Source organism: Candoia aspera, chromosome 1 (genome assembly GCF_035149785.1).
Source record: "Candoia aspera isolate rCanAsp1 chromosome 1, rCanAsp1.hap2, whole genome shotgun sequence".
Lineage (NCBI taxonomy): Eukaryota > Metazoa > Chordata > Lepidosauria > Squamata > Boidae > Candoia > Candoia aspera.
In genome coordinates, this window is record NC_086153.1 from 340,075,252 (window position 1) to 340,087,483 (window position 12,232).

At 50.2% G+C, this 12,232-nt stretch overlaps 2 protein-coding genes and 1 long non-coding RNA gene across 5 annotated transcripts in view; 2 read left to right on the top strand and 1 right to left on the bottom strand.

Annotated features, from left to right (window-relative positions):
* The window catches only part of SH3GL1 (SH3 domain containing GRB2 like 1, endophilin A2), a 63,389-nt gene extending 61,412 nt beyond the window's left edge, over positions 1-1,977 (bottom strand). The window contains exon 1 of one of the 2 annotated variants that reach the window (XM_063290968.1): positions 1,026-1,977. In XM_063290968.1, the coding sequence (XP_063147038.1) occupies positions 1,026-1,070 (45 nt within the window). In that variant the 5' untranslated portion in view covers positions 1,071-1,977. The remainder of the gene's footprint in view (positions 1-1,025) is intronic. The other variant, XM_063290967.1, reaches the window with a different exon arrangement.
* The window catches only part of LOC134488509 (uncharacterized), a 679,404-nt gene that overhangs the window by 130,263 nt on the left and 536,909 nt on the right, over positions 1-12,232 (top strand). The gene's annotated exons all lie outside the window — the stretch shown is intronic.
* The window catches only part of CHAF1A (chromatin assembly factor 1 subunit A), a 31,822-nt gene continuing 24,383 nt past the window's right edge, over positions 4,794-12,232 (top strand). The window contains exons 1-3 of one of the 2 annotated variants that reach the window (XM_063290934.1): positions 4,794-4,889; positions 6,765-6,819; positions 9,809-10,569. In XM_063290934.1, coding sequence (XP_063147004.1) covers positions 6,771-6,819; positions 9,809-10,569 — 810 coding nt within the window. In that variant the 5' untranslated portion in view covers positions 4,794-4,889; positions 6,765-6,770. Of the gene's footprint in view, positions 4,890-6,641; positions 6,820-9,808; positions 10,570-12,232 lie in introns of those variants that run through there. The other variant, XM_063290933.1, reaches the window with a different exon arrangement.

A 12,232-nucleotide genomic window follows, 5' to 3' on the forward strand; every position in this document is an offset into this window, starting at 1 on the left:
GGGAGACTCACCTACTCACAAAATAACCGCCATGTCGGGCACGGCCAGTATCAAAATACTCACTGGCTAGAAAGTGAGCTACATGCCCCCCTTGGCATTCCTTCCACCAATCCTGTGGGTCCTTTGGGCAGCCCAAAGGTATTGCTACGAATAAATACAATAGAGACTGATGCTTTACATCACACCAACTTCCTATTCATGTTTTGATAACCATAATCCTTCCCAAAAAGAATTGGGGGGGGCAGGGAGCCAGCTGGCGCCACAGTGCTGAGCCCTGCCCCATATTCATCACGAGAGAACTTCGGTATATTCCTAATGCCGCCAAAGTTCCTAGAAAAGTTGTTTCAAAAGAGCCATTTAGAGCCGACCACTTAGTCTTGGCACACAATTCCACAAAAGTGATTTTTTCCCCCTTTGCTTGGACCCATCCACAGATATGGCCCTAAGTAATTAAGCTGCTCTGTGAACGTGACCATATCCAGCTCTCTCCACCACAGCAGCAAACCAAGGGACTCTTTGTAAAGCTTTACACAGCATCGTGGAAGAATTTGGATTGCCTAGTCCCAGGTAGCTATTCTGGCCCAAGCCATCAGCATTCTCTGAGGATGAAACATTACAGATATATTTACAAATCTGTTTCAACACTGCACTGATGCAGCTCAGGGTTGACGGGGGGTTCAAAACCCGTTTCCTAGCATAACTTTCCCCACATCCTGCCAGGGCCCGATGATGAGTGCGAAGCAGCTAGCTATCTCGCTACACAAACACAACTGCACACACCAGCTGCCCAAATTGTTCCTCCCAGCCCAAACACCAAAACATCTCTTCCGATTCCCTTTTCGCCAAACGAAGCTTTGGATCCAAGCGGCTCAACCCGAGCCAGGGTTCCCCATCCCAGCAAAAAACGGTTTTAAAACGCCGCCCTTCAGCAAACAGGAGAAAACAGCCACGTCTTCTGACTCTAAGGAAGGAAGACCCCCCCCCTTCCAGAACATCTGGACCCTTTTTCTTTTTCCCGTTCTCACCTGGCTGGCTTTGTAGAACTGCTTCTTCAGCCCTGCCACAGACATGATGGTCCTCGTGAGGAGTCAGGGAGGAAAGAACAGAGCCCTCGGAGGAAGCTGGCAAGCGGATCAGGACCCCACTCTGGGGCAAGGGGACTCTGGCCTGAGCAGCTGAGCAGTTTTGAGATCAGCGCGGGGAGAGAAAGTGGGGCAGATCCACCCCAGCTCTGGCATTCAGGAGTCAGCAGCCGGGCAGGTGCGTCAGGCTGGTCCTGGTCACCCAGAAGGGGCGCTCCAGGCTTGGGGCGAGGAGGCTCCCCAAAGGCTCGCACAGAGAGGTGGCGGGGGTCTGGACTGGAGCAGCCCCCTCCCCAACGAGACAGGGACCCAGCTCTCCCTGCTCAAGGCAAACAAGAACAGCCAAGGGGCCGATTTAAAAGCCAAGCACCGGCGCCCAATTCATGGAGAAAAGCAGCATCGGGCTCTGCCAGAGAAAAAGAGACTGCCTGCCTGCGAGGGCTGCTCTAGGAGGCTGCGAAAGTCAGCCGCTCCCCCAAGAGCCCAGCCGCGGCTGGCTGGAGGTTTTAACAGGCTCAAGAGACTAGTCCACAACGAGGCCAAGGGAGAGCAGAGTCCCTGCGCGCCAGGGAAGCCGGCTCAAAGGCTTAAAATAACGGTTTGGGGCGGGTGGGTCGTCTCTTTTCCTTTCCCTTCCTTCTGGAAGGACAGCAGAAGGGAGAGAACGAGAAAGAGAGGCAGAGGGAGCGCAGACGGGGCGGAGAGCCTGAGGGAGGAGGAGGAGGAGGAGGAAGGCGGGCTGCCCGACGGGCGGACGGACACACAAAGTAGCGCCAAACAGGACGGATGGACGGGGGAAGGAGGGAGACGGACGACGCCCCTCGGCCCCCGCGGAGCTCCGAGCTCAGCCCCGCTCGCTCCCCGCGTCCCTCAGGATGTTACACGGCCCGATTGCACACTTCCGTCCCCTCACTGCGCCTGCGCAGACGCGCTCCTCTTTCCCAGGCGGAGGGATTCGAAGGCAGCGACTTAAAAGCCCGACAGCGGGAGGGGGAAAAAGAGGATCCGGTTTCCACGCTTTCCACCATAGATAGATGTGTGATAGAGCGTCGATTTATACATTTCCGTCCCTTCGCTCGGGGCAGAGAGAGCGCCAAGGAAGGTACCAGAGCGTCCGCTGGTCCTCTTAGCCACGGCGCGCACGTGAGACTTGCGGCCCGCCCGGCCACGTGTGTTTCAGTACAACACCCATGGGGGGGGGGCGACCGTTACTCCTGCCCGTTCTGAGTGTGGATGATAGGCGCTGTAGTTCAATCTTTAGAGGAGTGCCCACTTGGGAGCTTTCTCGCATATGTGCTACTTAAGAGTGCACGTGTAAGGTGGTGGTGGTTTTTTTTTGTGCCTTCGAATCGTTGTTGACACCTGGCCACTGCCTAGAGAAGTCCCCGCAGTTTTATTTATTTATTTAGTTTAGTTTAGGATACACAGTAACGTGATGTACGAGAGGTCTGCGTGCAAAATACACCCTCACAGATAGACAGACCGTAGGATAAATATGTAAAGTATATATGGATTTCATATTTTATATTCATGTCTTTATTGAAGAGGTACTGTTTTTATTGTATTCTAATCTGTATTTAGTTTTAGTTTTATTGTGAACTGCCCAGAGTCCCTCTTCTGAGGGAGATGGGTGGTGACGAAATTTTAAATATAAATAAATAAATATCCCACAGATTATTTTGATGCATCAGTTTTCACCGTTACTGTGAACGATGCTTACATCAACCGCCAAACCTTCTGCCTGATTTCTGCGCAAGTCAGCACGCACACAGTTCTGGCCTGATGGGCAGTGAGGCAGTCAAGTTTAAGAAGTTGGTTTTGACTGTAATGAAAGGGCAGCGACTTCTCTGATGGTTTTGTCTTTTAATTTTTTTAAATTAGGGCTTCGCCGAATACAAAGCCACAAAGACTGCTCTCTCCTTGGGGCGTCACTGCGCAACTGATGAGTCCTGTGTGACGTCACCTGCCCCCTCCAGGGACGCTCCGGCCACGTTAATCAAAAATTGCGCGCACACATTAAACAGGAGGACGCTCAGGCCACAGTCATATGCCGAATGCCCTGAGACTAAGACCCATTGCACTCAGTGGGACTTAGTTCTCCCGAGATTCCACCCGCCCATGCCCTGTTCAGACGAGAGTTTAAAACCTGGGTTTATCCCGAACCCAAGAATGGGTGGTTAGATCCCCTTGTGGAAGGTTTCGGTCTTCTAACCGATTGTTGATTTTCTTTTCTTTTCCTTTTTTGATAGTATAGTCTGTGTTTTCTTTGTGGACTGTTTAAGCCGCCCAGAGTCGCAACAGCCTATAAATCCCCTAAAACAAAACTGAATCAGTTCCTGAAAAGGAGCATATAGGATCCACCAGCAAATCATTCATACGATTAGTGCTCAACTGAACCCGGGAACTTCCGCTTTCCTCCTTCGCTTTCTAGCCAATCATGAGCGCTCTTGTCTGCGCCGGCCGGGAATTTCGACCAATCAACGGGGCCAATTTTTCCCCATTCAAGTTGTGAGCTGTCGACGGAGCCCTAGAGGTAGAGGGAAAAGGAACGGAAGGAAAGTCTTCGGAGCCGGGAGGAAAACGGCGGAAATATTGTCCAACAATATGCTTTTTCTTCTTTAATGACGGAGGCGGGCCAACATCAACCCCATTCATCAAAAGTAAAATTGCTTACCACTTAGTTCCTGGGTTGGGGAGGCTTCAGGGACACCTTCATTCAGCTTTCTTGGCCACGACTAAGAAGTGATTTTGCAATTGCTTTTCCTAAGATTTTTTTTCCCTCGACTTTCTCGCCTCGACTGCAGCCCTGGGTTACCTAGTGGCCTCCCATCCAGGTACTGAACCGAAAGAAGAAAGTAAAGCGTCATTCGAGTCCTACAAGGACACTACCTTGTAGCGTCTTGGCCGCAATATAAGTGTTTTGCCATTGCTTTCTTCCCGGATGATTTTTCTCTTCTCCAGCCCGGGGATTGCCTGGTGGTCTCCATTCAGCGACTAATCAGCCGACACAAGCACTGGCAGATTCGGCACAGTGACTGCGTCGAGTGTTATTGTTAGATGCGATTACCTTGGTTACGGATTTTTTACGATGGTTTTTTAATATGCTTTTATATTGGTTTTTAAATTGTTGTATCATTCTTTTTTGCTCTTTTTATATTTGTTTTAATTGTTGGTCAGCCGCCCAGAGTCATATAGACAAGATGGGCGGCTATATAAATTTGAATAATCAATAAACAAACCAACCAGCCAGCCAGGATCTATCTTACAGGATCAGAAATTTCAGAAAGCGAGAGAAAATTCTACCGCTCCCACCCTTTCTCTTACCACGACCGAAAGGGAGAAACAAGCCGCGCCCCCAGATGTCAGGGACCTGCGGCCCCGCCTAAGTCTTGCGATACAACCCCTCTCTCTTTCTCTCTCTGGAAATTTGGGAAGTCCAAGGCAGCCGGCGGGCGCCCGGCTGCGGACAAGGGATTGCTCCCCGGCCCCCGCCGGAGAACCGGGGTGGAGCCAGGCGCGTCCCGCCGGGGCGGTTATCGCGAGATCCTGAGCTGCTGCCGCCGCTTCCCGCTCCTTCCCGGCTTCCCCCCTCGCCCAGAGCCGGCGGGGTCACGTGGGCGCGGCGTCCGCCCTATCAGGGCGCCGGAGCGCGAAGGCCGCCCGAACTCCCGCCAAATACGAGCGGGCGGTTGGACGGACGGCGAGCCGGACGGGGCCGGCGGCGGCGGCGGCGAGCCTCCGCGGTCCCCGGGGATGTGAGGGGAAGCGACGGCCTCTCGCCGCCCGACCGCCCTTCTCCCCGGGCAGGTGAGGGGCAAGAAGCGGGGAGCGGAGGGGCCTGGGGGGGAACTGAGGCGGGCGGGGCCTGGCGGGCGGGCGGGCGGGAGGGATCTGGGGGGAAACTGAGGGAGGGTCTCTGAGGGGAAACTGAGGCAGGCGGGCGGGAGGGGCCTGGGGGGAAACTGAGGGAGGGTCCCTGAGGGGAAACTGAGGCAGGCGGGCGGGAGGGGCCTGGGGGGAAACTGAGGCGGGCGGGAGGGGCCTGGGGGGAAACTGAGGGAGGGTCCCTGAGGGGAAACTGAGGCAGGCGGGCCGGAGGGGCCTGGGGGGAAACTGAGGCGGGCGGGAGGGGCCTGGGGGGAAACTGAGGGAGGGTCTCTGAGGGGAAACTGAGGCAGGCGGGCGGGAGGGGTCTGGGGGGAAACTGAGGGAGGGTGTCTGAGGGGAAACTGAGGCAGGCGGGTGGGAGGGGCCTGGGGGGAAACTGAGGCGGGCGGGAGGGGCCTGGGGGGAAACTGAGGGAGGGTCTCTGAGGGGAAACTGAGGCAGGCGGGCGGGAGGGGTCTGGGGGGAAACTGAGGGAGGGTGTCTGAGGGGAAACTGAGGCAGGCGGGTGGGAGGGGCCTGGGGGGAAACTGAGGCGGGCGGGAGGGGCCTGGGGGGAAACTGAGGCAGGGTCCCTGAGGGGAAACTGAGGCAGGCGGGCAGGAGAGGCCTGGGGGGAAACTGAGGGAGGGTCCCTGAGGGGAAACTGAGGCAGGCGGGCGGGAGGGGCCTGGGGGGAAACTGAGGGAGGGTCCCTGAGGGGAAACTGAGGCAGGCGGGCGGGAGGGGCCTGGGGGGAAACTGAGGCGGGTGGGAGGGGCCTGGGGGGAAACTGAGGGAGGGTCTCTGAGGGGAAACTGGGGCAGGAGGGGCCTGGGGGGAAACTGAGGCGGGCGGGAGGGGCCTGGGGGGAAACTGAGGGAGGGTCTCTGAGGGGAAACAGGCGGGCGGGCGGGAGGGGCCTGGGGGGAAACTGAGGCGGGCGGGTAGGAGGGGCCTGGGGGGAAACTGAGGGAGGGTCTCTGAGGGGAAACTGAGGCAGGCGGGCGGGAGGGGCCTGGGGGGAAACTGAGGCGGGTGGGAGGGGCCTGGGGGGAAACTGAGGGTCTCTGAGGGGAAACTGGGGCAGGAGGGGCCTGGGGGGAAACTGAGGCGGGCGGGAGGGGCCTGGGGGGAAACTGAGGGAGGGTCTCTGAGGGGAAACTGAGGCGGGCGGGCGGGAGGGGCCTGGGGGGAAACTGAGGCGGGCGGGAGGGGCCTGGGGGGAAACTGAGGGAGGGTCTCTGAGGGGAAACTGAGGCAGGCGGGCCCCGCACCACAGACTTGGTCGGCTTTGGGGCCTTCCCCACTGGGCTGGGCTCGAGGCCTTGTGTGAACCCCGAGCAGGGCTTAAACCCGGGGCAGGTTCGGTGTGTTGTGGGAGCCCCTCTTGCGTGTTAGGGGGGAAGTGGGGGCTGTCAGCGGGGGGAACCGAGCAGCGGAAGCCCCTGGGGTTTGGCCCAGGGAGGGGGAAGCTGGCAAAATCGGATGCTGGGGGGGGGCAGTGGTGGGTATGCTGTGCCGTGGGGGTTCCTGCAGCACCTCAAGGCCCCCACCGTGGCTTGCGAATGGCGGTGGCTGGCTTAAGCTGGATCCAGGTAAGGTGCTTGACGCGTTAGCTGAATCCGACCCGGGGACTGTTAGTTTTGTCTGCTTGCGTGTGGCTTGATGGGAAGAGGGGCTTGGTATGGGTGCACAGCACTGGGTGGTCAAAAGAAGGGCTGGGCGAAGGCCATCGTGAATTAATAATCTGAGGTGACGGGCATTGCATTTGTTCTGAATGTCTATGGCAATTTAATTGTTATCTGTCTTTGCTAGGCAACTATGGAGTGTCAAAATAAAACAGGAGTTCCTGCCCGGAAGCTAATCCAAGGTAACTCGTTTCCTCTCAAAACATATGATCGGAGTTTTTTTTTCTTCCAACTCTTTCCTAAGCTTGGATTTGTAATACTATTTGCATTCAAGCTCTGTGTTTTGTACCTTTATTCTTTCATGGGGTTGCAGAAATTGGGACTTCAAGAACACTGAGGATGGGTCCTTTTGCTAGCCTCTTAATTTTGTGGGTGGGGCAGTCTCAGTTCATATTGGTTTTGCTGCACTCTTCAGAGCCCTGAACAGGGCTGAGGTGGGCAGTGACTTCAAGATAATTCCACCCGTTAAAACCATTAGCGCATCTGCAAAGTCGGAAGCCCAGGTCACCTTTAAAACTGTGCATACTTGCTTGAGCTGTGGGATGAGCGGTGACAGCTTAAGAATCTGGGCACTCCTATTAAGAGGTCAAACATTACACTAAGTCCGAATTTGTATATGTGAAATAAACCACAGTACGCTGGGCTCATTCCTGTCAATAAGCAGTAAATCACGGTTTAATAATGCCAGTAGGCTGCCTCATATAACATTCTATGTCAAAAGGAAGTAGCCACATAGCTTAGTGTTACGTCTGAATTCAGCTATATTGTTTGCCCCTGCAACCAGAGAAAGCATGGTGGATACTGAACCGCCATAACTCATAGCTGGTATTGATAGCTTTATTTTTTGGGGGGATTTGTCAAAATTCCCTTTTGGAGCTAAATTGGCAGCATTCTCTGTGTCTTGTGGCAATAAATTTCATTGTCAGTAAAGTTTGGATTTATTTGTGTGGCCATTAATAGATCTCTGGATAGCTTACAGAGACAAAAGCCAAAATACAACATAAAAATAATTAAAAATAAAACAATATTTCCTTCTAGTTGGAGGCAAAATCAAACAATTATTTCAGAATGAGAAACTAGAGTAAATAGAGTCTAGGGTTAGTTAAAATTATGTTCTAAAATGCTCTGGTGGTTTGAAAGATGTGTGTGCTCTCAGAAAAGTACTTCCTTTCGTCCCCGATCTCCCATGTTTCATAAAAACAGCTTCAAGCCGAAAAGCCCTTCTCATCCAGCATCTTCTTCCACATTGGTCAGCTCAGTGCTGGGGGAAGCCCAGAGTCTCAACGTCAGCTGCGTGTTATTTTCCCATTCCTGTTCCCTAGCAACTCCTACCAAGAGCCTTAATGACTCTGAAATAGAAGATAACGTGTATCAGTCATCCTTAGTAGCCTTCGCCAGTTTGTTTTCCATGAATTTGTCTAATCCCCCTGCAGAGCTATCCAAGTTGCCATCGCTCCATTTGATAGAAGTGAATTCCATACTTTAATTATGCCCTATTTGGGGGGGGGGGGAAAGTACTTTCCCTGTCCAGATTCTCCCAGTTCAGTTTCTTTGGATGATTCCAGCTTCTAGTATTTTAACAGAAAAGTTTCTCCACATTTGAACCATGCACTCCTTTCCTTTACGCTGTAAACTTTTGTCAGGGATGTTCTCGTATCCAAATTCAGTCATTCATAGTCTGTGGTCCGGGGTCCACTGATGGACTGTGAGAATATATCCATAAATGTTGGTTCCCAGATGGACAAAGAGTCTGAAGACTGTAATATTAACAGCCAGCTGCAAGCTTCTCCATTATTAGTGAAGAGACCTGTCTCCTTGCTGGATTACAGGAAGAAAGAAAATCAGAAACTCTCTGCCATAATGTACATGGAAATGTATTGGTTCCAAATGGGAAACAATTCAGTTGCAAGAATTCTTGTAATCCCATCTCTTCTCAATAAGTCTCGCTAATGAGAACTCTGTGAGAATTGTGCTTGGAAAGGATCACCCTCAGTTTTAGGCAGTTCCCCAAGAGCCTGGCAACTTAAGTACTCGCTAATATGGGTGTCAAACAACCAAAATCCCATAAACCTGGGTGGGAACACAAATGGCTCATGTGACTGAGCAATAATGTTAATTTTTGGTCTCAAAGAATGAAATACTTTTATTTAATCTGGAGTTCTGCAGATGTCATTTGAAGAGGATGCGTGTGTAATATCTGCAAGCATTCTGTTGCTGACTTTTGGCTTATGCGATAATCCTCAAAGGTTTTTGATGATGTTGGTAGTAGTCCATCTAAAGGAAGAGGTTGTGCATCAGTCCTGTATTTTTTGGTTACCTTTTTATCTTGATAGTAGTCTTTTTATCGAGCGTTTTTACAAGGGTGATAAAGCTGACAGCTTCCGTTCCGATTCCTTTCCTAATGATCCCCAGCATGGCATTTTCTTTTCTAACAGGAGCTTGTAGGTTTTACTGAACAATATTTTTCCACTGCAAGATTCCTTTCTTGAGGAAGAGAGATTGGCCTGGGCCAGAAAGTGATATATTTTGCTGTAGGAGTTGTTATATTTTTATTCTGCCTTTTTTAATATATAACTTATATATAACTTATATATAATTAAATACCCTTTTATATAAAAAGGGTAATTAAATTTGAATAATAATAAAATAAATAAATAACTCAAGGTGGCAAACATACCTAACACTCCTACTTTCTCCAGAACAACAACCTTGTGAGGTGGGTTGGGCTGAGAGAGAGGGACTGTCCCAAAGTCACTCAGCCAGCTTTCATGCCCAAGGAATCAAATACTCTAATGTATGTAAGCCACACTATCCCATATAGGAAATATTGTGATGTTGGATGTTTAATTTTCCATTTATTTTTTTTTTAAATTATATAAAGAAGATGGACTTGCCCATTACACATAAATAATTTGAGGCAGGAAGTGAAAATCAACTGTAAACTACCCCATGGGTTGAGCTGCTGTAAGGATGGATTCTGCCGTTGATCATGATAATTTTTGTGTTAAAATGATTATTGATTGCTATATATCTTTGCATATTGGTTTTTTAACTTGTTTTTATTGGATTGTTGTTTTTACCTGTGGTGAGCTGCCCAGAGTCACTTAGATGAGATGGGCGGCCATACAAATTAAATAAATAATAACGTTCATTTTCTCGCTCTTATTCCAGCTCGATTGCCTTTCAAGCGCTTGAATCCCATACCAAAGGAGAAACATGACACAAACCCTGAAGTTAAAAAAGCCAGGAGTCAGCAGAACATCCTCAATCAAAACACACCTTGTCCTGCTTTGCCGCATCCGTTACCGGACAATGTGGAAAACAGCTGTGAGGAAGAAACCGAAACACACGTTAGAAAACTGGTTAATGGCAAGGGGCCATTAGATAACTTTGTGCAGAAAAGTATAAAACATGATACAAGTCAGTCTGTGCCCCTAATAGACTTGACGGGGGACCCTCATCACGGACTGAATGATAACACGGGCTGTACCAAGTCCAACAACAGAGTAGCATCTTTGGAGGAAACCTCAAAGGAGAAAGGCCAGCCTGGTTCCCCCAGTTCCGCATGTAATACCCTGGTACATCCTTGCTTAGAAACTTGCTTAGAGGTAACAGACAAGGAATTACCAAGTGTGGCGTCAACTGAGATAGAAACTACTACTTCCAATGAGGATAACCCCCAAAATGTCATATTTGAACAGAAAATGCCTGTCGTGGTTCTGGAGGATATCTTGGCATCCAGATCTCCTCAAGCTGCCTCTTTGGAAAGGAGCCTGCCTTCTGAAAACAACACCATGGAATCTTGTCCCGAAGAGGACACGCCATGTACAAATTCCTCCTTAAGTTCTCTCTCCCTTACCAGCTCTCCTGAATCTCTGGCTACCAAGGAGCATAACGTTAATCCATTAGCTGCTTCGACACCTGTTTGGAAGGTTAGTATCTGCTTTAGGGAAACAACATAATGGTAGAAATTACAGGGAGTCCTCAACTTACAGCTGTTCTTTAACAACAGTCCAGAGTTACGACGGCCTCGGAATGGGTGCTTTACAGCCTATAAAGCACTTCTGAGCATTGCAAAATGTTGCTCCACCCCCCACAGTCACATGGTTATATTTTGGGCACTTGGCAACCAGTTCACACGTACGACCAGTTGCAGCATCCCGCAATCACGTTATTGCATTTTCCGGCAGTTTTTGCTGTTTTCCAGCAAAAATTGCCTATTGGGGAAGCTGGATTTGCTTAACGACCCGCTGTACTGTCTTAATAATGTAGCTGTGCGTGCGCCTTCAGGTCAGTGTTGACTCCTGGCAACTGCCTGGACAGGCGCCTGCAGTTTTCTTGACAAGATTTCAGAAGTGGGTTGCCCTTGCCTCCTTCCTAGGGCTGAGCGAGACTGGCCCAGGGTCAGCCAGCTGGCTTTGTGCCCAAGGCAGGACTAGAACTCCCAGTCCCCCATTTTCTAGCCCGGTGCCTGAACGGCTACACCAGACTGGCTCTCAGTGTAGCATTAGTATTCATAAAAGGAAAATAATACAGTAGTCTGCCATGCTGAGAACAACAGGTTCAAAATCTTCAGCCTCACTGGAGTAAAACCCAGCACTTCATTTCCATAGAACTAGCTGTTCCACAGAGCAGATACGGTGTGTGTGTGCGATAGGGCAGGAAACAATCCAAAAGGAACAGGTTATGGTGTGGAATTTCCTTTTAATCAGTGGTTATGGGCCATTGAATGCTATCTATAGCTAACTTCTAGTGGAATAATATGAATAATTATTTCTCAGTTATTACAGGAAACAATTTGGAAATTCCTTCGCAGGAAGGTCTTGGCCACCAGCCAAAAATTACTAGGTGAAGAGTAAGAGGATTGGATGTTGCAATACAGCTTGATATGTTACGGTTCAAGCTTGCTTATAGTGAAGCAAGCTGGTTAACATCCACTGTTTTCTTTAGGAAGGCTAAATCCAGAGGTTAATTTTAGTGTGTGTGTTGCCGACGTGGGGCGTGAGCTTTGTTTCATGGATTTTAATTCTGTGAGCTGCCGTGTGTGAATTGGGCAGCCGTATAAATTTGTCTAATAAGAAAGGTGTACATAGAACTTTGTGCTGAGCCAGCAGATGTACCACATGTATGGGCTGTGGGAAGCATGAGGTCCAGTTGCTAAATGTGTGCCCATACCAGCTAGCCCTGTATTGTGTGACGTAAAATGTATATAGAAGGCTTATATTGCTAACTTGTATACATCTACAGGTAGTCCTCACTTAACAACCATTTGTTTAGTGATGGTTCAGACTTACGACGGTGCTGAAAAAAATGTCTTATGACCACTGCACTATCTCCACAGTCACATGTTCACAATTTGGGTGCTTGGCAACTGGTTCACATTTATGACCATCACAGTGTCCCATGGTTGTGTGATCGCCATTTTCTATTTTCCCAGCTGGCTTCTGGCAAGCAAAATCAGTGGGGAACCATGTGATTCACTTAGCAACCATGTAGTTCACTTAACACCCGCAGTGATTTGCTTAACAACCACCGCAAAAAAGGTTGTAAAATTGGGTCAGATTGCTTAAAGATTGCTTCACTTAGCAACTGAAA